The 25,839-nt window shown below is 49.3% G+C and overlaps 1 protein-coding gene across 11 annotated transcripts in view; it reads left to right on the top strand.

The window, feature by feature from the left end:
* Positions 1 to 25,839, top strand: part of PUM1 (pumilio RNA binding family member 1) — an 85,231-nt gene that overhangs the window by 19,103 nt on the left and 40,289 nt on the right. For all 11 annotated transcript variants that reach the window (XR_009933979.1, XM_062509264.1, XM_062509263.1 and 8 more), the window contains 6 exons: positions 273 to 341; positions 9,433 to 9,541; positions 10,790 to 10,968; positions 12,873 to 13,039; positions 15,984 to 16,254; positions 25,209 to 25,302. Coding sequence is in view for 10 of the 11 variants with exons in the window: in XM_062509264.1 (XP_062365248.1) it covers positions 273 to 341; positions 9,433 to 9,541; positions 10,790 to 10,968; positions 12,873 to 13,039; positions 15,984 to 16,254; positions 25,209 to 25,302 (889 nt within the window). In the remaining variant the exon portion in view is untranslated. The remainder of the gene's footprint in view (positions 1 to 272; positions 342 to 9,432; positions 9,542 to 10,789; positions 10,969 to 12,872; positions 13,040 to 15,983; positions 16,255 to 25,208; positions 25,303 to 25,839) is intronic.

Genomic DNA, 25,839 nt, shown 5'->3' with positions numbered 1-25,839 from the left:
TGTTCCTTCCTTGTGCGTGTGTAAGTTTAGCACACATAAATCTGTGTGTAATAATACATGTGTATATTTAGTAATGAAATACATAAATGTTGTAACTGCTGGGAGTGTTAAAGGTAAGTCATCCTCTGGAGCTCCATAACCTTGTTATGGGCTCTCCTGTGGAATGTAGCTCTCAGTCTGGTGCAGAAAAGTGGCTATAAACTCTGACTATATAAAAATAACAGCAAATAAAAGCATTTCCTCATGGCCTTTTCTCCTCCATCTATGAATAGGTGCGTTCCATGGATGAACTGAATCACGATTTCCAAGCGCTGGCTCTCGAGGGACGGGCTATGGGAGAGGTAAGTGAGAGGCCTGGAGAAAAAAAAAAAAGTCTGTATTTTGGAAGGGGGAGGAAATGAAATAGCAGGTTTTTTGAGGCTGCTGGGATGATTGTGGTGCTGAGGGTTCTCCATCCTGCCTGTGAGGTGTGTCTGTGTGTGTGTGTGTTCCTGTGTCTGTGTGTGGTTGATCCAACCCCAAACCTGCCAGGCTGGAATCCATCTTGGAGGGAGGAACAGCTAAACCTGCACCTGCTGGCTCATCCAGCAGGAGAGAGTGGCTGGACAACAACAGCTTGAAATCTGTCAGGGAACAGGTGTCCCAATCCTTGGAGCAGGTTTATTTTGGGATTCACTGAGGTCACACCCTGTTGTGCTGCGGGGCATTGTCTGCTGCCCTGTTCCCAGTGCTGGCCACCTTTTTTTCTGGCAGAAAGGCCAGAGCTGTGTTTAAGATTTGGAGTTACTGGGCAGCATGAGGCAGGGCTGCAGGAGGGATAAGGGCAGGGCAGAGATAATGGGTCTGCAGCTGGAACTTCACAGAACCCAGCCAGAGTTAGTTTAATCTCTCACAGCAGCGAGGAGGTGGCAGATTTGGGGGGAAATGCCCACTGGTTTTATTGAAAAATAGAATTTATCTGTTTTTAGGGTGGCCTGAAAGAATAGCGTGTTCCTTTAGGTTCCTGAAGTTGGATGGAAGGGCTTCTTTGCCTTGCCTGGTTCCTTTTGCCTTTAGTGAGTTCCTTGTGGAAGGACAGAAGAGAAAATCTTGTCTGGTAGGAGGATGTTCATGTATGGCAGTTCAGCTCGATGCAAGTCTCATGCTCCTCTCAAGTTCAGACCAGTTTATTTCCCCCACATTTAGTCCATCCTGTCTGTTACCCTGTGCATGACCCAGGTGTAAGAAATCAAAGTCCCTGGAACCTCTTAAGTTTCTGTTTTCAGGAAAAGAGCAGACCATGGCTGTGGTGTGGTGGGATATACAGAAAGGTGCCCTCTCTCAGGTCAAAAACCGCTTCCCTTCCCTGCTTCCCTTCCCTGCTTCCCTTCCCTGCTTCCCTTCCCTGCTTCCCTTCCCTGCTTCCCTTCCCTGCTTCCCTTCCCTGCTTCCCTTCCCTGCTTCCCTTCCCTGCTTCCCTTCCCTGCTTCCCTTCCCTGCTTCCCTTCCCTGCTTCCCTTCCCTGCTTCCCTTCCCTGCTTCCCTTCCCTGCTTCCCTTCCCTGCTTCCCTTCCCTGCTTCCCTTCCCTGCTTCCCTTCCCTGCTTCCCTTCCCTGCTTCCCTTCCCTGCTTCCCTTCCCTGCTTCCCTTCCCTGCTTCCCTTCCCTGCTTCCCTTCCCTGCTTCCCTTCCCTGCTTCCCTTCCCTGCTTCCCTTCCCTGCTTCCCTTCCCTGCTTCCCTTCCCTTCCTTCTCCCCCCCTTCCTTCTGTGGAAAACCATAATCCAGGGTTGGATTTTGATTTGACTTGAGAGGAAAATCTATTTCTCTAGGCTGGATTAATTTACCTCAAGACTATTGACTAAGAGGAGGTGAAAATGATTTTCAAAGGAGCAAACCTGACATTAAAAACTTTTCTGAAGCTGCTGCACAGCAGCTGCTGTGCTCCATGTGCAGCTTGCCTGTGGAATGCTGGGGGTGGAAATGTTCCAAGGAGCTGATTTTGTGACACCTCATTTGGGCAGGAGGTTCATTCTCAGAGAGAGAGAGCCCAGGCTGGCTGGGAGCTGGTTCACAGCACAGTGAGCACAGCACTCAGCTTTGCTTAGCATGTCACAAGGTCACAGAGCTGGAATGCCTGAAGGAATTCCTAAAAATGCTGACTTCTCCAAGCTTTTGGTTTATTTAGGCATTCCTAACTCCTGAGAGGAGTTAGTTTGGGTTTGTATTTTGGAGCTTTGCCTTCCAGTGATGACTCATTTTTTTTCCCCCTTCTTGTAACTGTGATGCAGAAAGTTTTGGCAGTGGCATCCTCTTGTCACTGGGCTTTTCCACCTGCTGGAATGAGCAGGTTTTCCAGCAAAGGTGACATTCTTCTCTTTCAGCTAAACCACTATTTCTTGTTTCTCTTGGGGATTTTTCTCCCTCAGTTTCACGGTTTCCATTCTTTATCCATTGAGTTTTCTCTGTCCCTCCAAGGCTGATTTCAAGGATCCCACAGGATCTGTGGTGACTTTCAGAACCATGTTCCTCACCTGTTTTTTTTGCAGTTTAGATGCCTTAACAAGGCACTGGTGGATTGGTGTTTCCACCTCTTCTTCTGCTCCTGGAATGAGAAGGAAACTTGAGGAGGAAGTCAGAAAGTCTGAAATAAATGACAGTGAAATAAATAGATAGTGAAAAACCTGGAGGTGAAAGAACGAGGAGGAGCATTTCTGCCTTTAGTGTTAGATTTCTTTTATCTTCTTGTTTTCTTGCTCCTTGTTTTAAGCACCATCATAATTTCAGTGATTGAAGGAATTTGTGAAGACATCAGAGCACTTTTTTAAAGGGCATTGTCAAACAGTTAAATCTTTTATCTATCCTGCTCTCAGAATGTAGATAATGTTTGGAGATCAACAGATACTCTTATCTGGGAACATTAAGAATACTTAAAAAACGCCCACAGCTTTCATATCTCTTGGGGCTGTTTCCATCCTCAGACTCCCAGCCTCATATTCCCGAATTTCCAGCGAGTGGAAGTGCAATATTTTCTCAAGCAGGGATTGAAAAGAGCCCCAGAGCCTCTTTTTCTCCACTTCAGACTGTGAAAGCTTTGTGCTGTAGTGTGACCATGGTCAGGAGTGCTGAAAGCAGCTCTGGGGGCAGGGAATGTTGTCCTCCTGTTCCAGCACCTTATCCAGGCTGTTCTCTGGGGTGAAGGAACTCACCTTGGAGCTTTGTCCAGCAGTTCCATGTGGGATTTTGGTGCTGTGGCTCAGGCCAGCACATGTGGCCTTCAAGGCCTTGATCCCACAGCCCTGACCCTTATCTTTGGCTTAACACAAGCCCTACAAGTGCCCTTTCTCCCCCAGCCTCAGGATGGGGAGCTGCATGTCTGCTTTTTCTTGCTGAAATCCCTTGGATCTGTAGCTTTGCAGCAGGGGGTGTTGGTGCAGTGTCTCTGGGAATAGTGGGCAGCACTGAGGTGCTGTGAGGTGCAGTTGGGTTTGTCCCCAACCCTTTACAGGTGTTTGGATTTGGAGTAGGTTGTGCAAAGTCTGTGTCTGGAGACAAGAAGCAGCTGGGTGAGTTGCTGGTGAAGCTTAATCCTGAGGGTGGGAGGAGGATGGGGACACAGAGCCATGAGGCAACTGGAGGTTCTTAACTTCCAGCCTGGAGTATTGGGGGTAGCAGGGAATTGCACCCTGCGCTTGGACAGAAATGCTGGTAAGAAATATTATGCATTTCACTGGAGGTGTTCAGTTATTGCTGGGCTGCTGCCCTTGCAGGTGGCAGTGCTGGCATCACGGAGTGTGGGCAGTGAAATTCCTGCAGCCCCTGGGGATCGGTGGAGGGGAACTCTGGGACAGAACCTGGAGAGACAGCTCTGATCTCTGCTCCCTGGGACAGGGACAGCACCAGGGAACGGCTGGAGCTGGGCCAGGGCAGGCTCAGGCTGGAGAGCAGGGAAAGGTTCTTCCCTCAGCCAGAGGGTGCTGGGCACTGCCCAGGCTCCCCAGGGAATGGGCACGGCCCCGAGGCTGCCAGAGCTCCAGGAGCGTTTGGACAGCGCTCCAGGGATGGACAGGGGGATTGTTGGGGGTCTGGGCAGGGACAGGGCTGGAATCCATGATCCCTAAGGATATTCTAACTCAGGATATTCCATAATTCTATCCATGTCCATGGTTAATGCCCTGTTGGTGCAGCTGGGCAGGTCCTGGAGAGGGACACAGTCACAGTGGTTGTGACACTGGGGCTGGACCCTTCTGTACCTAGTTTAAAGAAAACAACCACAAACCAAACAAAAACGAAAATAAAACCACCCCATACTAAACCCCTGTGCCTCTGCTTTCCATGCTACTGAGGCCTGTGCTGTGTTCCCAGAAATTTATGATTCATTGGCCCCATGAATTTATGATTAACCGGCAGCTGGGCAGTACTGGCTGTTTGGAATAATGTTTGGGTTGAGTTTTTCAGTTTCCCCAGCGCAGGCAGCATTGGAGAGGGGAGGGGCCGGGATGGAGAGGGGAGCAGTGGGGCCAGGATGGTGATGGTGCTGCAGCAGCTTCCCTGGCACTTCAGGAGAGCTCAGGGCAGGGCTGGGAGCAGACCTGAACAAGAGCACAGGGAAGGGTCAGACATTGCCAGTTCTGTGCAATTTCCTGTTCTCTCCCCAGGTGTGTGAGAGGTGTGAGTCCCAGAGCAGGCAGAGTGCTGCCTGTTCCTGTTCCAGTGCAGGGGCAGTGGCAGTGTAGTGCAGGGGCAGTGCAGTGCAGGGCTGTCCTAAGGCTGTGCAGTGCCAGGGCTGTCCTAGGGCTGTGCCAGGGCAGTGCCAGGGCTGTCCTAGGGCTGTGCCAGGGCAGTGCCAGGGCTGTGCAGGGCAGTGCAGTGCCAGGGCTGTCCTAGGGCAGTGCCAGGGCTGTGCAGGGCAGTGCAGTGCCAGGGCTGTCCTAGGGCAGTGCCAGGGCTGTCCTAGGGCAGTGCCAGGGCTGTGCAGGGCAGTGCAGTGCCAGGGCTGTCCTAGGGCAGTGCCAGGGCTGTCCTAGGGCAGTGCCAGGGCTGTGCAGTGCAGGGCAGTGCCAGGGCTGTCCTAGGGCAGTGCCAGGGCTGTCCTAGGGCAGTGCCAGGGCTGTGCAGGGCAGTGCAGTGCCAGGGCTGTCCTAGGGCAGTGCCAGGGCTGTCCTAGGGCAGTGCCAGGGCTGTGCAGGGCAGTGCAGTGCCAGGGCTGTCCTAGGGCAGTGCCAGGGCTGTCCTAGGGCAGTGCCAGGGCTGTGCAGGGCAGTGCAGTGCCAGGGCTGTCCTAGGGCAGTGCCAGGGCTGTGCAGGGCTGTGCAGGGCAGTGCAGTGCCAGGGCTGTGCAGGGCAGTGCCAGGGCTGTCCTAGGGCTGTGCCAGGGCTGTCCTAGGGCTGTGCAGGGCAGTGCAGTGCCAGGGCTGGGCAGGGCAGTGCCAGGGCTGTCCTAGGGCTGTGCCAGGGCTGTCCTAGGGCTGTGCCAGGGCTGTCCTAGGGCTGTGCAGGGCAGTGCAGTGCCAGGGCTGGGCAGGGCAGTGCCAGGGCTGTCCTAGGGCTGTGCCAGGGCTGTCCTAGGGCTGTGCCAGGGCTGTCCTAGGGCTGTGCAGGGCAGTGCAGTGCCAGGGCTGTGCAGGGCAGTGCCAGGGCTGTGCAGGGCAGTGCCAGGGCTGTCCTAGGGCTGTGCAGGGCAGTGCAGTGCCAGGGCTGTGCAGGGCAGTGCCAGGGCTGTGCAGGGCAGTGCCAGGGCTGTCCTAGGGCAGTGCCAGGGCTGTCCTAGGGCTGTGCAGGGCAGTGCAGGGTGCTCCCCACCGTGCCGAGCTGGCTGCAGCTGGGGACGGCTGATAACGTCTCCGGCTTTGTAAAGCGGAGCAGGACCTGTAAATACCCGTAAATATCTCTCTGCCTTCCCTACCTGTTGCTGCTGATAAACCCAGTTCTCTGCTGCACAGATGGTTGCTTTTATCTTAATATTTGCCTTGTCTGAGGGGGATCAGTTTTCTTAATTTGTCTAATTCATAATCCCATCTCAGTGGGATCTCTGTGCCCTGGCTGCTGGAAGAATTGCTTTTGTTGATGATGGGCAAGTCCTCCCCTCCTCCCTGCTCTGCTAAATTGAATATTGGTCTAACTCCTAAGTCCTTTGTAAGAGGGCTTAGCAGGATTATTTTCATACTGGATAGGGTCAATTTTAATAAAAAACAGGGAATGAATAAATGACTCTCGTTCTAAACCACTGCTTGTTCTTTTTAAAATTCCAACCTGCAGAACTGCATGAGAGTCACTTAAAATACCTTTTTTTTCCTTCCATTGCAACTGACAGCCTTCCCTGAGGAAAAATTCATTGTCTTGGCAGCCTGTTGCATAATTCAGTGCAGATGATTGCTGCTTGCTAAGCCGTGTGTTGGTTGGTGAAGCACTTGACAGAACAAAGCCCCCCGTTAGCATCTGTTAATATTGGCTTTTGGGTTTCCCTGATATCTGTAAATAGATCTGGAATCTCCGTGTGAGGTAAACATCTCTCTTCTCTTTGTTTCTGCTGATGGTACAGAACTCCCAGTTGGAAATGTGGTGCTTTTGCTGGGGAAAGATCAAACTGGAGGGGACAGAGCTGGGGTTGTTTGTGCCGGAGCTGGGGGTGTGCAGGAGATAGTGAGAATTTAAATGTTTTGTGACTCTTGTGTGTGATACACTGCAAAATCCAAAAGGTTTTGGGGTGCAGTTCCCCAGGACTGTGTTGGTGAAGGTTTTGTTTTCCTTAGGAAAGGGGTAGAGGAGAACAGGGAGGGAGACAGGGAGGGGCTGGATGAGCTCAGATCCTTGGAGCAGGGAAATGTTGTTACAGACCCAGGTGTGCTGGAGCTGCTGCAGGTGTGAGAGAATCCCAGAGTGGTTTGGGTGGAAAGGGATCTCAAAGCCCATCCAGGGACACCTTCCACTGTCCCTGGCTGCTCCCAGCCCCAGTGTCCAACCTGGCCTTGGGCACTGCCAGGGATCCAGGGACAGCCACAGGGCTGGGAACTCCATCCCAGCCCTGCCCACCCTCCCAGACAGGAATTTCTTCCCAAGTAGAAATAAAGGATGGGCGAAGTATGGCCTTGCAAAACAGAGGCAAGAAAGAATGAGCAGAACAGAGTAATTCCCAGCCTTAGCAATTCCATGATTTTCTTTTCAAGGATACAGGAGATAGATTTCTACAAGGTGTGGAAGGACAGGACACAGGGAATGGCTTCCACTGCCAGAGGGCAGGGCTGGGTGGGATCTTGGGAAGGAATTGTTCCCTGGCAGGGTGGGCAGGGCTGGGATGGAATTCCCAGAGCAGCTGTGGCTGCCCCTGGATCCCTGGCAGTGCCCAAGGCCAGGCTGGAGCAGCCTGGGACAGTGGGAGGTGTCCCTGGGTTGGCACTGGGTGGGATTTAAGGTCCCTTCCAATCCAAACCATTCCATGATGCCATGATTGGAGCTGTGGCTGCAGAACATTTTGTGTCCTGCACTGTGTGGTGTTGTCTTGGGAAATGGGAAGTGCTTAATTTCAGCTAAAATTCAGTTTAATCAGTTTGTGCTACTTTCTGTTCAAAATTCCTTGCAATGGCATGAGGTGAGTTGCTATTTCTGCACTGTGGCAAGAGCAGGAGAAAAAAAAAGCTGCATTTGAAGAAATACGGGAATGATAGAAGCTTAAAAAAATTGCAAGAGACCTGATGTTTGTTGATGTTTATAAATACTGGAGAGCAGTGGCTTGGCTTTCACCCCCTGCCCGGTGCAGATGGAGGAACAGGTTCATCTGTGTTTGGGAATGATTGTTGCTCATGGGAGTTATTTTGGGATTGCAGCAAGGGGAGTATGGGACAAGGTCCTTGCTTTTATCCTCGAGCAGCCTACGCTGTGTGCAGGGTGTGAGGAGAAATCCTGTCAAAATGAACCTGAAAAAGGATTCGTTTTGTAAACAAACAGGTCTTTGTTGAGTTGAGGAGGAAATGGAGAGCGTAGCTTTGTGCTTGTGCTTCAAAGCAGCACACCAGAGCTGTGAAATCACTTACTGCTGCTTCCTCTGCAGCCAGCTGATCTACTCATCTACTCCTCAAGTTCAGCCTTACATCTGCTGCTGGAGCTGATATCAGTCAGGATATCGAATTTGATACCAGAATTGATACATTGAAATACTTGGTACCAGGGCATTGAATTTGGTGTCAAATCGAGGTATTGAAGTGGTTATCAGGATATTTTATTTGATATCAAGGTATTGAAGTGGTTATCAGGATATTTCATTTGATATCAAGGTATTGAATTTGATATCAAATCAAAGTATTGAAGTGGTTATCAGGATATTTCATTTTATATCAAGGTATTGAATTTGATATCAAATCAAGGTATTGAAGTGGATATCAGGATATTTCATTTGATATCAAGGTATTGAATTTGATATCAAATCAAAGTATTGAAGTGGTTATCAGGATATTTCATTTTATATCAAGGTATTGAATTTGATATCAAATCAAGGTATTGAAATGGTTATCAGGATATTTCATTTGATACCAGTCAAGGTATTGAAACAGATTCCAATCAGGATTTGTCACCACTGATATAGAGGAGAGATGCCCATGTCTGATGGTTCTTGTTTGTTCAGTGATCATTTCAGGCAGATTCAGGTTCTTTTCATCTTCATTTCCTTGGGTTTTATCGCAGCCTGAGGCAAGGCTCATTTCGTGGTTAATTTGCTGTGAATATGCTGCTGTTTCCCCTGGGAGTTCCATCCATCCCATCCAGAAGATTTGCTGGGATATTGTTCTCTTGCCGAGAGAGGAGGTGATCCCTGCTGGAGCTGTTCCCAAAACCCCTAAATAATGGGAGTTCTGGAATTGTTCCCGTGCCCTCTGTGCCCTGCAGAGCTGGAGATGTGGCAGTCCCAGCCCCAGGATGGCTCTGTCCATTCCCGGGAGCTTTTCCCACCCCCTGGGCCCTCCCTGCCAGCAGTGTTCCCAAAGAACCCCTGGAGCAGAAGGGACGGGTGGGAGCTCCTGAGCTGTCCCATCCCTGTTTTCCTGTCCCTGTAGCAGCAGCTCCCACTGGGAGGCAGGAATTTATGCTGGCAACTCCCAGGTGAACTCAGGAAAATGTTTGAATCATTATATTTCCCTTCTCTTTAGTTTTTTCTTTATATTTCCCCCTCATTTGATTTTTTTCATGTGAGTGGAGAGAGTTTGGAGAGTGTCAGTGTGAGTGTCTGGTGTGTGGGGGGTTCCTGGAGTGGGAGGAAAATCAGGAATGGGGAGATGGAATTGTTTCCTCAGCTTTCACCTTGGTGATACAAATATTTGGATTATATCAGTTGTGTTTAATGTTTGATGCCTGATAGAAGGAAAATGGTTATGGTTTATGTTTGCATTTTATACTTACTTTAGTCATGCTTTGCTTTGTTTTGTTCTTTTTTTGTTTCTTGTTTTTTTTGGTTTTTTTAATTACAGCAGCTGTTGCCGGGTAAAAAGTTTTGGGAATCTGATGATTCCAGCAAAGATGGACCAAAAGGGATATTTCTGGGAGATCAGTGGAGAGACAGTGCTTGGGGAACATCAGGTAGCTCAATTATTTCCTTAATTTAGTTGGGGTTGAATACAGAAATGTGCAATTTATTTACTCAGTGTCACTGTCCAGGCTGGATGACACAGCTCTGAAGAGATTTAAAAACCCATCTGGTTTATATAATAAAAAACAAATAGAAAACCTCATATTGCTTTGTGATAAAATTAAGATGTCTGTGGATGTCAGAACATTGTCTAATGTGAATATGTGTAAATTCGAGTTCATCTGCTTAAAAATCTTTAGTTGCCCTTAGAAATTTGATTTCTGAAGTGTTTTCTGCCTCGGGATGGATCAGCTGAAATTTTGAACAAAGATATTGAAGAACAAGATGAATTAAAAAAACCCTTCATTTTTTAAATGCTAAACCAACCAACCAAAACCCACCATTCAGTTAAAAAAAAAAAAGATGTTTTGAATTAGTGTTGTTGAATCTGCCAAGGATTTTGTTCTTGTCCTTGATTTTGGATTTGAGGGGAGAGCAACATTCAGTTTAAAAACAAAAAAAAGGAGGTTTTGAATTAATATTGAATTTTATCTGCTAAGGATTTTGTTCTTGGCTCAGAGACTCTCCCTGATTTTGAACTTGGGGAGAGAATATTTAGGTCGGTTTTTGCCAGAAGAGAATTCCCTTTCCCCACTCCCTCCTGCCCAGCCAGGGATTTTTGCAGAGCCCAGAAGGATTTGGAGACTCCGAGTCTGTCCTGGTTGGATCTCAAAGCTTCAGGATCCAGGGATGGCAAAGGGCTGGGGTTGGTGCAGGGGGATGAGGAAGAACAAATGAACTCCTCAGAAACCTTTTCTTGAGGAAAGAGCAGCCAAAAAAATCTCTGATTGTGTCGTGAACACAAAAATTGATGGAATAAAGGACACAAGGCTGGTGGAGCAGCAGGACCATGATTTAAATGAAGTTCCAGAATTTGTTTTTCACTGTATAAATGCAAGAATTTTACTAAAACTAAAAATTAAAACTTTGGGTTTTTAGTTTCAAACTTTTTTTAGTCTTAAATTTCTGAAATTTTACAAATCTAGATTTTAAGCGTAGCCGTCACTTGCAGGTTGACATACTGTAGTATTTAAAAAATGAAAAAGCCATCCTGGTTTTACTAATGACCATCAGCAGAGTCCCAGAGTTGGCACTCCTTAGTGCAAATAAGCCCCTGGGGACTACATATTGAATGATTTAATTTGCCTCCTTTGAATAGCTGGATGTGCTTGTGAGAATTTCCCATGTTTTTGTCGCAGATCACTCTGTTTCCCAGCCAATTATGGTTCAGAGAAGACCTGGGCAGGGCTTCCATGTGAACAGTGAAGTCAACTCGGTGCTGTCCCCACGCTCAGAGAGCGGAGGGCTGGGAGTGAGCATGGTGGAGTATGTGCTGAGCTCATCTCCTGGAGACTCCTGCCTAAGGAAAGGAGGATTTGTAAGTGCCTCATTCCCACATTTCTGCTCTTTTCTCCCTTTGCTGCTTGATTGGTTTGGTTGTGAATCATTCTAGGACAGAGGTTTTTCTCTTTGCTCTCAGTTTAGCTCTTCCCTCAAACAGAGCAGGTTTAGTCCTTGGCTTGGGATGGGAGATGGGAAGGTGCTGCCATTCCCTGATCCTTGGGAGAGCCCCCCAGCAGAAACACCCCATCCAAGCTAATCCTTGGAAAAGCTTTCACAAACCTCCACAGCCTGTGCCTACCTTGGTCGCGCTCAGAGCAAAACTCCCTGTGATGATCCCAGAAATGGGACCCCACTCTTTACCTGATGATAACTGTCATGGCATAATGTTTATCCTTGTCCTGGATGTTTTCCTTACACTGTTTTTTGGGATAACCTCCTCCCCCCAATAAATCTATTGGTCTCACCCAGCCTTCCCTGGAATTCTTGCTTGCTGTATGGATGTTCTACAGCTGGGATTGCTGTTCCCCATGGGGAAAAGGCAGCACCCCTATGTTTTGGGGGGCGGGGAAAGAGCACAGCCTTGAATTTAAGGATGTGGGGAGAGGTGGGTGGCATCAAGCCCAGACTGTAGTGAGAAGGGCTCCAGAAATTGTGGAAAACCATCCTGTGGATGCTCTGCTTTGCAGCTTCCCTCAGCCCTCCTGGGATTGCTGGCCCTCATTAGGGGATGCCCAGGAACCTGGGAGAGCCCCGAGCTGAGCAGGGAGGATTTTTGGGATGCGAGCGTCAGGGCAAGGAGCCAGTTCATCCCAGCTGGAGTCAGGGAGGGTTTGCTCCTCAGCACAGTCAGGGTGACAGTGGTGACCCAGCTGGCACTGCTGAACACCCCCTTGTTTGGGGGAATATTGCTCCAAAGCTGCATTTACAGGGGGCATTTCCAAGTAACAGTAAGGAAACACAATTTTATTTTCTGTTAGAAGCAACACCAACAGATTTTTGCATTCAGAACAGTTTGTTTTTTTTTTTCTCCAAATACAAGGGAAAATTCCCTCCCTCCAGTCAGAGAGAGTGAGAAAAGGGTTCAGTGGACAGAGGCAGAAATGTTGTGTGCAGAGCACTTCTCCCTCCAGTCAAGTGCAAGGGTTTGGATGTCTGTAGCTGTGACAGCACCAGAGCTGCCTCTGATAAATATGTTTATATGCCCCTTGCTGGTTTTTATCATAAATTATGTTGTTTTTCCTCTCCCTTTTGTTGTTCAAAACACTGCCCTAGGCATCATCACCCTTTATTCTCCTCCCAAGTGAAATAAAATGCAGACACGCTGCAGATGTAACACCACTCATGAAATGCTCAACAGAACAGAAATCCTTTTATTTCCTCTTTTTTTCCCCCCTTTTTCTCCCAAATAAATGTGCTTCAGGATTATAGGAGCTAATGGTTGAGGCAGTGATTTATTTGAGTGTTTTTAAATGAGCTGTGCCTTGGAATTCACTGTTGATGCCCCCAAAACTGAGGTGATTTTCCAACACTTGACCAGTCAAGAGCTGTCTCTGACCCTGAGCCAGGCACTGATTCACTTTATGCCCCTGCAGCATTTGCTGGTGTTGATTTTGAAGTGCTTAAGTCCCATCTAGAAAGAGAATTCCATAAAATCATTTTGGGATGGGATTTTTAGAGCCTATAAAAGCAAATCTTGAGTTACTAAATGGAAGAAGCCTGAATAGATGAAACCCCTCTTGAAAGAATGGGAAGTAATTATCTTATTTCTTTGTTTATTATTACTGAATATTTTGTATTTTTACTTTTTTTTGGTAGGAATTAATGTTTGCAAGTGACTTCTTTCATTGTGACATGCATCTTTGATTTGTTACTGTCTGGGGGTAACAGGAAAATTGATCTGAAAACTCAGTTTATTAAAACAATGTCTCTTTTGCCCAGGGGCCAAGGGATGCAGAGAGTGATGAGAATGACAAAGGGGATAAGAAAAACAAGGGCACGTTTGATGGAGATAAATTGGGAGATCTGAAGGAGGAGGGGGATGTGATGGATAAATCCAATGGTTTGCCTGTTCAGAATGGGATCGATGCTGATGTCAAAGACTTCAGGTATGTGCACTGCTGGCTGTTAATTAATCAGTTAATAATTAATCAGTGTTGGGGTCTAATCCCAGCCATCAGCTCAGCCCCTCCAGGCTCTGGCTCCATCCTCTGCAATGCCATGGGGGGAGAATCAGAAGGGGAAAGGTGGGAACTCGTGGGCTGAGATGGAGACATTTTAATGGGGAAAGGAAAAAGTGGGCATGGAAGTGAGGCAAAGCCAGGAATTCATGCAGCACTTGCCAAGGGAGGCTGCTCAGCATTCCCATTCCCAGGAAAGCTGGCCTCCACAGGGGGGACAGGGGTGTCCCAGGGCTGCAGCATCTCCAAGGCTGAGGGAGCTCCTGGGCAGAAGCCCCAGCTGAAAGGGACCCTCAGCCCTGGGGTGTCCCTGGGTGTGTCCCCCGGTGTCCCAGGATGTCCCTGTGTGCAGTGCCAGGCTCTGCTCCGGGCCCAGCAGTGGCACCAGAGCCACGGGCAGGGGCTGAGCCCAGGAGCTGCCCCTGCACAGGAGGCAGAACTTCAGCCCTGAGCAGAGCCCAGAGAGGGGCTGGAGTCTCCTCCCTGGGACATTGCAGGGCCAGCAGGACACACTGCTGTGCCTTGAGCTCTGGGATGGCCCTGCTGGAGCAGGCGGTGGCACCAGTGACACTGGGATCCTCCCAGCATGACCCAGTCTGGGATTCTGTGACAGGCATTGGTGAAGACCATCCACCATCACTCCAAACACTCTCCCCTTCCCTCTTCCCTCAGCTCTGGGTGCTATGTGGCTTGGGATGTTGCAGAACCCCTGAATGGTTTGGATTGGAAGGGATCTTAAATCCCACCCAGTGCCACCCCTGCCATGGCAGGGACACCTCCCACTGTCCCAGGCTGCTCCAGCCCCAATGTCCAACCTGGCCTTGGGCACTGCCAGGGATCCAGGGGCAGCCACAGCTGCTCTGGGAATTCCATCCCAGCCCCTTGCCACCCTCAGTGTGAGACACTCCTTCCTTTATCTGATCCAGATGATTTTATAAATAAGTTATAAAATCTCTTCTATAAATCAACAGCTCAGTTGGGATCAGCTGTACCAGCTGTGTCCCCCCACGTCCCTGTGTTCCCCCAGTCCCTCACTGCTGGGGTGAGGAGCAGAACAGCCCCAGCCATAACGGAGGCATCCCTGTGGAATCAGCCCAGTTCCAAACCTGCACATGCACTCAGTGTTTTTGGGAAGACTTTTCTACGCTGTAGTGTCTCCAGGATGTTCTGAGTCCTCAGGGAAGCAGTGGGAGAAGCTGGGAACACCTGGGAACTCAGGGCTGTGTGTGGAACCCTGGGTTATTTTCACACCTGGTTTTAATCCCTCTATGTGGGATCCCTGTGGAAACCCCCATGGGAAGTGATGGCTCTGCTCCTGTCCTGGTCCAAATTACAGCTGGGGGTTTGGATTTGTGCCTTGCAGCTCTGCAGGGGTGAAAACTTCCTGAAATTGTGGCCCTTGATGGAACTGATTTGTGTTCCTTGCTTATTTGTGTATCTGTTGTGGTTCCTGGTGGCCTGTAGGAAAACTGGAGAAGCCAAACAAATTATTTTAAAAAATGTAAGAGCCAAACAGAGTGCTTGGAAATGTCCATCCCTGGCTCCTCCATGGATATGAAGCATTGCCATGGAGTCCAGTCCTTACTTTGGGTGATGAAGAGCCCATGGCAGCTGCCTTAGAATGTGTTAAGTGAGGTTTGGTGCCAGAGCTTCACACAGTTCAAAATCACCAAATACCTCCATCACATGTAACTGTCTGGGGAGGTTCTGGCTTGTTCTAGCTCACTCTCATTTGAGGAGAAAACAGAAACTGAATTTTTTTTGCATTTTTACCGTAACAGGTGTTTGAGGCCGGGGACTGGGAGTTATGGGTTATTTTTTATTTGTTTTTAAAATGCATTAATTTCTATGTAGAATTAACTCGGGGAATTATTTTAGACCATGTTTTTTACTTATTCCACCTTTATTACTTCTGTTACTTTTATTAACCACCTCCAGGCGGTTCTGGTGGGTTTGATGCTGGGCTGGAGCATTCCTACATTTTTACAATACATCAATTTCTATGTAGAATTAACTTAGGGAACTATTTGAGACCATCTCTTTATTTTTTCTTCTTGTCTTCTACAATGCCTCCAAGGAGTTCTGGTGGGTCTGGGGGTTTGATGTTGGGAGGGAGCATTCCTGGTTTTTTTATTTTTTATTTTTTTTATAAATAAGACTGATTTCTTAGTAGAATTAACTTTGGGAACTATTTAAATACACCAATTTCTCTCTAGAATTAACTAAGGGAACTATTTCAGACCATCTCTTTATTTTTTTCCCCCTCTTCTGCAACACCTCCAAGCAGTTGTGGTGGTCTAGGGGTGTGATGTTGGAATGGAGTGTTCCTGGTTTAATTTTTTTATTTTTTAAATACACTGGTTTCTCAATAGAATTAATTAAGGGAACTATTTCAGATCATCTCTTTATTTTTTCTTCTTGTTTTCTGCAACGCCTCCAGGGAGTTCTGGGTCTGGGGGTGTGATGTTGGGCTGGATCATTCCTGATTTTATTTTGTTTTTTGTTTTTTTTTAATAAATCAATTTCTCCATAGAGTTAACTTGGGGAACTATTCAAATACACCAGTTTCTCAGTAGAATTAACTTGGGGAGCTCTTTCAGACCATCTCTTTATTTTTTCCCCATTTTCTACTTCCAGGGAGTTCTGGTGGGCCCAGGGATGTACTGTTGCTTTGATGCTGGGCTGGAGCATTCCTGGCTTTATTTTTTGTTTATTTTTAAAAATACATCAGTTTCCCAGTAGAGCTCACTCAGAGAACTGTATCAGATCATCTCTTTATTTTCCCCCTGTCCTCCACCCCCCTGGTTCTGGAGGGTGCTGGGCAGGAGCGTTCCTGGCCTCTCTCCTGACGTGTTTTTCCCTCCCTGTGCAGCCGCACGCCCGGGAACTGCCAGAACTCGGCCAGCGAGGTGGATCTGCTGGGCCCCAACCAGAATGGCTCCGAGGGCCTGGCCCAGCTGGCCAGCACCAACGGGGCCAAGCCCGTGGAGGACTTCTCCAACATGGAATCTCAGAGCGTGCCCCTGGATGCCATGGAGCACGTGGGCATGGAGCCACTGCAGTTCGATTATTCCGGCACTCAGGTCCCTGTGGACTCGGCTGCAGCCACCGTGGGGCTCTTTGACTACAATTCCCAGCAGCAGGTATGGGGCTGGTCCTGATCCATCCCAGAAGGGGTCAGTGTGGGGTGGGATGGGCCCTGATCCATCCCAAAAGAATCCCTGATCCATCCCAGAAGGGGTCAGCGTGGGGTGGGATGGACCCTGATCCATCCCAAAAGAATCCCTGATCCATCCCAGAAGGGGTCAGCGTGGGGTGAGATGGGCCCTGATCCATCCCAAAAGAATCCCTGATCCATCCCAGAAGGGGTCAGCGTGGGGTGGGATGGACCCTGATCCATCCCAAAAGAATCCCTGATCCATCCCAGAAGGGGTCAGCGTGGGGTGGGATGGACCCTGATCCATCCCAAAAGAATCCCTGATCCATCCCAGAAGGGGTCAGCGTGGGGTGGGATGGGCCCTGATCCATCCCAAAAGAATCCCTGATCCATCCCAGAAGGGGTCAGCGTGGGGTGGGATGGACCCTGATCCATCCCAAAAGAATCCCTGATCCATCCCAGAAGGGGTCAGCGTGGGGTGGGATGGACCCTGATCCATCCCAAAAGAATCCCTGATCCATCCCAGAAGGGGTCAGTGTGGGGTGGGATGGGCCCTGATCCATCCCAAAAGAATCCCTGATCCATCCCAGAAGGGGTCAGCGTGGGGTGGGATGGACCCTGATCCATCCCAAAAGAATCCCTGATCCATCCCAGAAGGGGTCAGCGTGGGGTGGGATGGACCCTGATCCATCCCAAAAGAATCCCTGATCCATCCCAGAAGGGGTCAGCGTGGGGTGGGATGGGCTTGGGATCCTGTCCTGGGAAGAGGGATGGAGGAAGGCTGGATGAGTTCTCATCATCCTCGTGCTGTGTGTGTCCTTGGGAATGGGAGCAGGAGATCTGCTTCCCATGGCTCTGGCAGCTGGAATAAATACAATTCCCCCAGCAATTCCTCTCTGATGATCCTGGCTGTGTTGAGGAGCTGGCATTGAAAAAGAGCTTTAAAAGTAGTAAAGAGTACTAAAAAACCCCAACCAACCACCCTGGAACCCAAGAAGTGACTGAGAGCAGACACCTGGTCAGTCCAGGTGTGAGCCCTGCACTGGGCTTTGCTGAGCCCTGCGTTGGGTTTTGTTAAGCCCCACGTTGGGTTTTGTTAAGCCCCACGTTGGGCTGGGCTGAGCCCCACGTTTGGCCCTGCTTGAACCCCACACTAGGCTTTGCTGAGCCCCACGTTGGGTTTTGTTAAGCCCCACGTTGGGCTGGGCTGAGCCCCACGTTTGGCCCTGCTGAACCCCACACTCAGCTTTGCTGCCCCAGCCAGAGCAGCCTGAGGCAATTACAAGTTCAAACCTTCTAGCTGAGCCTGGTTTAAACCCTAAGGGCAGAGTCCACTACTACAAACCTTTATCTGAGCCTGGCTTAGGTTTGTTTGACCTTTCTCCCACACAAGCCCAGACTCCCTCATCCAGAGCCTCCCTTGGCTCCTGCTGAATGCTGGGCCTGGCTCCAGCAATCGACTCCTGCTCTGCTCCTGTTCCTGCTCGTTTGGGTAATGATTGTGAACTTTATTGCTCTCCCTTTGCAAGTCTGATATCCCTCAAAGAAGAAGGGAATCCTTTGTTGTAGCTGATTGCAGGGATATATAACTCTCCCTGGCTTCCCTAAAATATCTGATTTTTTTAGCTGAAGAGGCCTGGCACTCTGGAGTCAGGAAAACCATTGCCAAGTTTGTGCTGAGTTATCACAGTCTTAAAAGCAATGTAAATATCTGTGTTGGAGCTCAATTGGCTGCTCTGTTCTACAGCATCTTTGGGAGGTTAATGATGGAAAATTTAATGATTAAACAAAATAGCTGCTGTAGAGTTCAAAAAGGAAAAAAAAAAAAAAAAAACAGATAATTCCAACTCTGTCTTGCTCTGGTGTAAGGCCTGGGATGCCAGAACTACTTTTAAACCAGGCAAGTTGTGTGTTTTTTAATACATTAGGGCTCCACAAGTGAGCTGCTGCTGGAGAAGTATTAGAGATGGGAGTGGAGCAGCAGGAGTGGGAAGCCTGGAATTTAGATTTTGTCAGGGTTTTCTATTTAAGTGAAAGCTAATTTATAAGTTCGAGGAGTTTTTATTTGTTTCTTTCAGCCTTTAAAAATTAAGATTTCAAATTTGGCACATCTGGCACTTCACTAGTGGAAATAAACCCTCCCAAAGGAAGGCAGAGCAGGGAAGGTTCCCCATTTTGGGAGCGATGCAGTGCAGATTTCTGGCTGGGTTTGAGTTTTTTGTCTCATGCCAAGTGGATGGGCACTGTCCACATGGAGTGATGGCACCTCTGTGTCTGGGAATTACTGAGCCTGGAAAAGCCCTCCCAGAGCATCCACTCCAAGCTGTCCTGATTCCCGCCTTGTCCCCAGCCCAGAGCTCTGAGTGCCAGAGTCCTTCCTTGGACACCTCCAGGGATGGGGACTCCAAACCCCCCTGGGCAGTTCCAGTCCCTGAGCACCCTTTCCATGAGGAAATTCCTGCTGCTGTCCACCCTGAGCTCGCCTGGCCCAGCCTGAGGCCGTTCCCTCTGCTCCTGTCCCTGTTCCCTGGAGCAGATCCCAAATCCCCCCGGCTGTCCCCTCCTGGCAGGGAGTTGTGCAGAGCCACAAGGGCCCCCCTGAGCCTCCTTTTCTCCAGGCTGAGCCCCTTTCCAGCTCCCCCAGCTCCTGGGGCTCCAGCCCCTTCTGAACTCCATTTCTCTGTTGTGGAGCCTGAATCCCCACTTTTCTCTCCCTGATTTTGGGGGAGCAGTGGGGACACAGCTGCTGCCCCTCAGTCCCACCCAGGCCCTGCTGGGCTGTCAGACAAGATCTGTTATTTTCACTTTTCACCCTTGTTGCAGCTTCCACCTGCAGTGCAAGCAAACAACAGCCTCTTGTCAGCCCGAGGTGCTGTAGTAAAGATCAGGAATCATTCCCCAGACACATGTGCCCTCTCAGGGCAGGTCTGTGTAAATCCAGGGGTCTTGGCTCACTCCTGTGCCCATTTCCATAATTCCTGATCCCCAAAACCAGGGGTCCTTGCTGCCCACTGTCACTGTCAGCCTGGATGGAAGGAATTTGTCTTTTGCCATTCTGTTGTCAGCAGGAAATGTGTCCTGAACAGGAATCTCATCCCTAGAAGTGCCTTTGGGGCTGTGGGAAAGCATTCCATCCTTGGAAGGATTACAGGATTGGCAGCATGAGGAAGGGAAGGTTTTACCCACGTGTTCTGATTAGAGATGTCACTGTTGATGTTGCAGAACAAACTGGCCGAGGGAAATCTGACTTCCCAGAATTGCTCTAACTGTGGGGTTCTGCTTCCTTGGAATTCCCTCAGTGAGCTCCTCCACGTGCTGGAAATCATCCTTCATTTGTCTGCACATGGAAGAGCCTCACTGAAATGTTGGATGAGCTCCCTGAACTCCTCCAAAACCATGTCAGGGCTTTGTAGCTTTTCACTCCAAATGCATTTTCCAAGAGCATGAAATGCCCCAGGTGCACTTTTCTGATACCTTTGTAAATTCAGGTTAATATTCCTGTTGCAGAGGTTCCTTGCCTCTTTTCCGGTCCCTCAATCCCACCTTTGAACAGTGGTCTGTAGGTTTGGAATGTGGGGCTGTGCTGTCAGCAGATGGAGACAGCGCAGCGAGGCTCTAACAGCTCTTCCTAAATACACGGAGTTGCTGATTCCCAGAGCTCCTGTGGCTTGTCTGCCTGAGGAAAGCCTGCACTTGGGATGGTTTTTTTTTGGCTCAGCTTCCTTGGACAGGCTACAGGATGAAATCTGCAGCTGCAGAGTTGGAGCTGGGCTGAGTTTCTTCTGAGGGAGCTGAGCAAGGCTGTGAATTAAAGTGAGGAGAGGGAGAGGTCACAGAATCCTGGAGTGGTTTAAGGTGGGAAAGGACTTTAAAACTCATCCAATTCCAACCCCTGCCATGGCAGGGGCACCTTCCACTGTCCCAGGCTGCTCCAACCTGGCCTTGGGCACTTCCAGGGTTCCAGGGGCAGCCACAGCTGCTCTGGTAATTCCATCCCAGCCCTGCCCACCCTCCCAGGGAACAATTCCTTCCCAAGATCCCATCTAAATCCCTCCTCTCTCATTTTAGGGCCATCCCCCCTTGTCCTATGCTGTAAAAAGTCCTTCTCCAGCTGTCTTGCAGACTTTTTATGTCTGGTGTGGATTCCATTTTCCCAGTTCTTCAATCTCCATGTGGATCATTGAGTTGCATTTGGGAGGTGTGGAAGTCCTCACATGTGTAAAGTGATTACAAGAAGTGTTTCTAGGAAGATAAATCATTTTTGTGCCCTCAAGACAAGGAAATAATAACCCAACCATTTCCTCTCTGCTTTACTGTGATGGAATCCACATCAACAGGCTGGAAAAGCAGATCCCAGGGATGCAAAAGCCTGTGAAAACTCTAGGGTTTGGTGACATTTTTCAGCTGAAGAAAGCTGAAAAGCAAAAATTGCTGAACTAATAAGAAAGCAGACCTCAAAACTGAGGCTGTTCCAGGGGAATCCACACTTCAGGAAGCAGTTCAGGGGATTTATATGAATTTTTCCCATATTTGCTGATCAGTGAGATGTTGCTGGTCACTGCCACAGAGCCACTATCCCCGATCCCATGTTCTGCAGCTCCTGTTGTCTGTGATCTTGTTGTTTTGCACTCAGGGATGTCAGTGGAGCTTTGGCCAGCTCCTGGTGACAGGTGGCAGCTGAGCAGAGAGCTGCCAGAGCTTTGTGTGACCATGAATGGCACCTTAAAACAACAAGAACGGCAGGAAAAGCAGGTGTGCTGTGCACCCAGACTGCTCGGGGTGTTTTATGGCCCAGGGAGGCAATAAAGGAACTGTAGATCTGATAATTTCCTCCACAAGGAACATTCTGATACCCCTGGTCTGTTTGTAGGAGCCCCAACGTCCTGAGGGGTGAGCAAACAAAGCTGTTGTGAGGGTTTGGCACACAGCAGGTTAATGCTGGCTCCCCTAAATGCTGCATTTCTGCCTCATAAACCTGATGCTGATCCCTCAGATGTGTTTTTTCCATCTCAGCTTGTTAAAAGACAAAAATAAAGGTGGATTTTCTCACAATGCTTTGCTCACCCTGCTCTCAGGAGAGCCAACGCCAGTTTTTGTCTTTAAATAAAATAGCTAATAGAGTTTTCTTGATGTTTCTGGGCTTATTCTTGGTGATTGTGGGTTTCTGCCAAAAATTCAGGCAGAATTATTGCTGCTTCTGCCAGCAGTTCACTTGTCTGAAAGGAGGGCAGGATAATAGGTGTGAAAATTGTAGGCATTTGGGCATCCAAGTCTTTTCTGGGAGAGTGGAGGGAGAAAACATTTCTCACAGTGGTTTATGCTTCCCACCTCGGAAATGATTCCTGGAAGTGATGGGGGATGGACATGCTGGGTAATCTCAGAGGAGATGCTCAGCTGGTGTGTCCTTAAATTTTTTAATTAGAGCTGAAAATGGGCAAATGAAGCAGTTTCCTTTAGGGAGAGGCAAAAGAAGCTGGGAAAGAAACTTTTAGTGAGGCACCAAAGAAAGAAAAAAATCCCCAAACCCTCAGCAAAAATACCTCAGGGGAATTCTGGTTTTTTTCTTAGTGAGGAATAAATTCTCAATAACCTTGAGAACTGAGTGGAGGGGCTGCAGGTAAAGGAAGTGTTTGGTCTGGGGTTTGTGATCCTGAGGCTGTGTCCCCTCTGGTGGCTCTGAAGGTGTCTTGGATGTCTCAAACGTGGCTCTGCACCCCACTGCCTTCCCACTGCCATCCCATTGTTAACCCACTGCCTTCCCATTGTTAACCCACTGCAATCCCACTGCCTTCCCATTGTTAACCCACTGCAATCCCACTGCCTTCCCACTGCCATCCCATTGTTAACCCACTGCCTTCCCATTGTTAACCCACTGCAATCCCACTGCCTTCCCATTGTTAACCCACTGCAATCCCACTGCCATCCCATTGTTAACCCACTGCCTTCCCATTGTTAACCCACTGCAATCCCACTGCCATCCCATTGTTAACCCACTGCCTTCCCATTGTTAACCCACTGCAATCCCACTGCCTTCCCATTGTTAACCCACTGCCTTCCCATTGTTAACCCACTGCAATCCCACTGCCATCCCATTGTTAACCCACTGCCTTCCCATTGTTAACCCACTGCCTTCCCACTGCCTTCCCATTGTTAACCCACTGCAATCCCACTGCCATCCCACTGCCTTCCCATTGTTAACCCACTGCCTTCCCACTGCCATCCCATTGTTAACCCACTGCCTTCCCATTGTTAACCCACTGCCTTCCCACTGCCATCCCATTGTTAACCCACTGCCATCCCATTGTTAACCCACTGCAATCCCACTGCCTTCCCATTGTTAACCCACTGCCTTCCCACTGCCTTCCCATTGTTAACCCACTGCAATCCCACTGCCATCCCATTGTTAACCCACTGCCTTCCCACTGCCATCCCATTGTTAACCCACTGCAATCCCACTGCCTTCCCATTGTTAACCCACTGCAATCCCACTGCCTTCCCATTGTTAACCCACTGCAATCCCACTGCCTTCCCACTGCTATCCCATTGTTAACCCACTGCAATCCCACTGCCTTCCCACTGCTTTCCCATTGTTAACCCACTGCAATCCCACTGCCTTCCCATTGTTAACCCACTGCAATCCCACTGCCTTCCCATTGTTAATCCACTGCAATCCCACTGCCATCCCATTGTTAACCCACTGCAATCCCACTGCCTTCCCATTGTTAACCCACTGCAATCCCACTGCCTTCCCACTGCCATCCCATTGTTAACCCACTGCAATCCCACTGCCTTCCCATTGTTAACCCACTGCCTTCCCACTGCCATCCCATTGTTAACCCACTGCAATCCCATTGTTAACCCACTGCAATCCCATTGTTAACCCACTGCCATCCCATTGTTAACCCACTGCAATCCCACTGCCTTCCCATTGTTAACCCACTGCAATCCCACTGCCTTCCCACTGCCATCCCATTGTTAACCCACTGCAATCCCACTGCCTTCCCACTGCCATCCCATTGTTAACCCACTGCAATCCCACTGCCTTCCTACTGCCATCCCATTGTTAACCCACTGCAATCCCATTGTTAACCCACTGCCATCCCATTGTTAACCCACTGCAATCCCACTGCCTTCCCACTGCCATCCCATTGTTAACCCACTGCCATTCCATTGTTCTCCCACTGCCATCCCATTGTTAACCTACTGCCATTCCATTGTTCTCCCACTGCCATCCCATTGTTAACCCACTGCAATCCCACTGCCATTCCATTTCCCTCCCACTGCCATTCCATTGTTCTCCCACTGCCATCCCATTGCCACCCCACTGCCATCCCACTGCCATCCCATTTCCCACTTCAGCCACATTGGGAGGGTGTAGTGTTGTCCCTGGTGTCACTGCCAGCACCCGGGAGTGCTCCTGGCTGCCCCTGGTGACACCCAGGCTGCAGCTGGGATAAATCCTTCAGGATTGAGAGGGAACAGCAGAGGGAAAGGTGGGCCTGGGAGGGGCTGTGCTGCAGAAATGTGGGCTTTGTTCAGGTGGGTTTACACAGACCTTTGATCCCAAATGTGTTCAGATCCTTTTGAGATGTAGAATGGAGTATGTGAGGGGGGAAAGGAAATGAGTGAAGGGATTGCTTGAAAAGGAAGGAGGTGCAGCTTTTTGAGCCTGAATTTAGGCAGTGTTGGTGTTTGTGCCTGGTTTAAGAGTGGTTGTACATGATTTAATTGGTGTGTGTTCCCAGTTTAAGGGCTGTTTGTGCCCCATTTCAGGGGTGTCTGTGCCCTGTTTAAGGGCTGTTTGTGCCCTGTTTTAGGGCTGTTTGTGCCCCGTTTCAGGGGTGTCTGTGCCCTGTTTAAGGGTTGTCTGTGCCCTGTTTAAGGGCTGTTTGTGCCCTGTTTTAGGGCTGTTTGTGCCCCATTTCAGGGGTGTCTGTGCCCTGTTTAAGGGCTGTTTGTGCCCTGTTTAAAGGCTCTTTGTGCCCCATTTCAGGGATGTCTGTGCCCTGTTTAAGGGCTGTTTGTGCCCTGTTGTAGGGCTGTTTGTGCCCCGTTTCAGGGGTGTCTGTGCCCTGTTTAAGGGTTGTTTGTGTCCAGTTTCAGGGCTCTTTGTGCCCCATTTCAGGGGTGTCTGTGCCCTGTTTAAGGGCTGTTTGTGCCCCGTTTAAGGGCTGTTTGTGCCCCGTTTTAGGGCTGTTTGTGCCCCGTTTCAGGGGTGTCTGTGCCTTGTTTAAGGGCTGATTGTGCCCTGTTTAAAGGCTGTTTGTGCCCCATTTCAGGGATGTCTGTGCCCTGTTTAAGGGCTGTTTGTGCCCTGTTGTAGGGCTGTTTGTGCCCCGTTTTAGGGCTGTTTGTGCCCCGTTTCAGGGGTGTCTGTGCCCTGTTTAAGGGTTGTTTGTGTCCAGTTTCAGGGCTCTTTGTGCCCCATTTCAGGGGTGTCTGTGCCCTGTTTAAGGGCTGTTTGTGCCCCGTTTAAGGGCTGTTTGTGCCCCGTTTTAGGGCTGTTTGTGCCCCGTTTTAGGGCTGTCTGTGCCTTGTTTAAGGGCTGATTGTGCCCTGTTTAAAGGCTGTTTGTGCCCCATTTCAGGGATGTCTGTGCCCTGTTTAAGGGCTGTTTGTGCCCTGTTGTAGGGCTGTTTGTGCCCCGTTTTAGGGCTGTTTGTGCCCCGTTTCAGGGGTGTCTGTGCCCTGTTTAAGGGTTGTTTGTGTCCAGTTTCAGGGCTCTTTGTGCCCCATTTCAGGGGTGTCTGTGCCCTGTTTAAGGGCTGTTTGTGCCCCGTTTAAGGGCTGTTTGTGCCCCGTTTTAGGGCTGTTTGTGCCCCGTTTCAGGGGTGTCTGTGCCCTGTTTAAGGGCTGATTGTGCCCTGTTTAAAGGCTGTTTGTGCCCCATTTCAGGGGTGTCTTTGCCCTGTTTAAGGGCTGTTTGTGCTCTGCCTGCAGCTGTTCCAGAGGCCCAACGCGCTGGCGGTGCAGCAGCTGACAGCAGCCCAGCAGCAGCAGTACGCCCTGGCTGCTGCCCACCAGCCACACATCGGTGAGTGAGTCTGCCTCTCCTCCAGCCCCCTGCACTGCCCTGCTCCTGACCCTTGGGGAAGACACAGGGGGAGAAGGATTGGGAGGGGTTAAAGTGTGTTTTGCATGTGACAGTCCACGATGCAGGGGAGGTGCATCGTTAAAGATTTGCTTGTGGGTATCTCTTGCACAGTTGAGAGGCTTTTAAAGGAGTTCCCTGTCTGGCAGGACTGATGCTCTCACCCTCTTGAGAGTGCTGGTCTGTCAGGAGAGGCTTTGGAAGTCTCTGAGTTAAACATAAATCAAGGTGACAGCACAGTGAAGTGAGGGGAAATGCACAATTCAATGTCAGCTGAATGTGCTGCCTGGGGTCTTTCTAAGTAAAAATGTAATTTATGCAAATACGTGATTGATATTAATAAAAATTATTCATAAAATACATTTATTAACTGGGAATAAAACAATCGTGTAGAAACCCAGGAAGACTTCAGAAGGGCTGCTCCTGGATTATTAAAGTTAAATGTTTCTAGCACAGTAAGAAATTTTTGGTAGTTCTCTG

Source organism: Cinclus cinclus, chromosome 26, assembly GCF_963662255.1.
Source record: "Cinclus cinclus chromosome 26, bCinCin1.1, whole genome shotgun sequence".
Classification (NCBI taxonomy): domain Eukaryota; kingdom Metazoa; phylum Chordata; class Aves; order Passeriformes; family Cinclidae; genus Cinclus; species Cinclus cinclus.
Note: the sequence above shows the minus strand (reverse complement) of the source record. Positions and strands in the feature narration are given on the sequence as shown.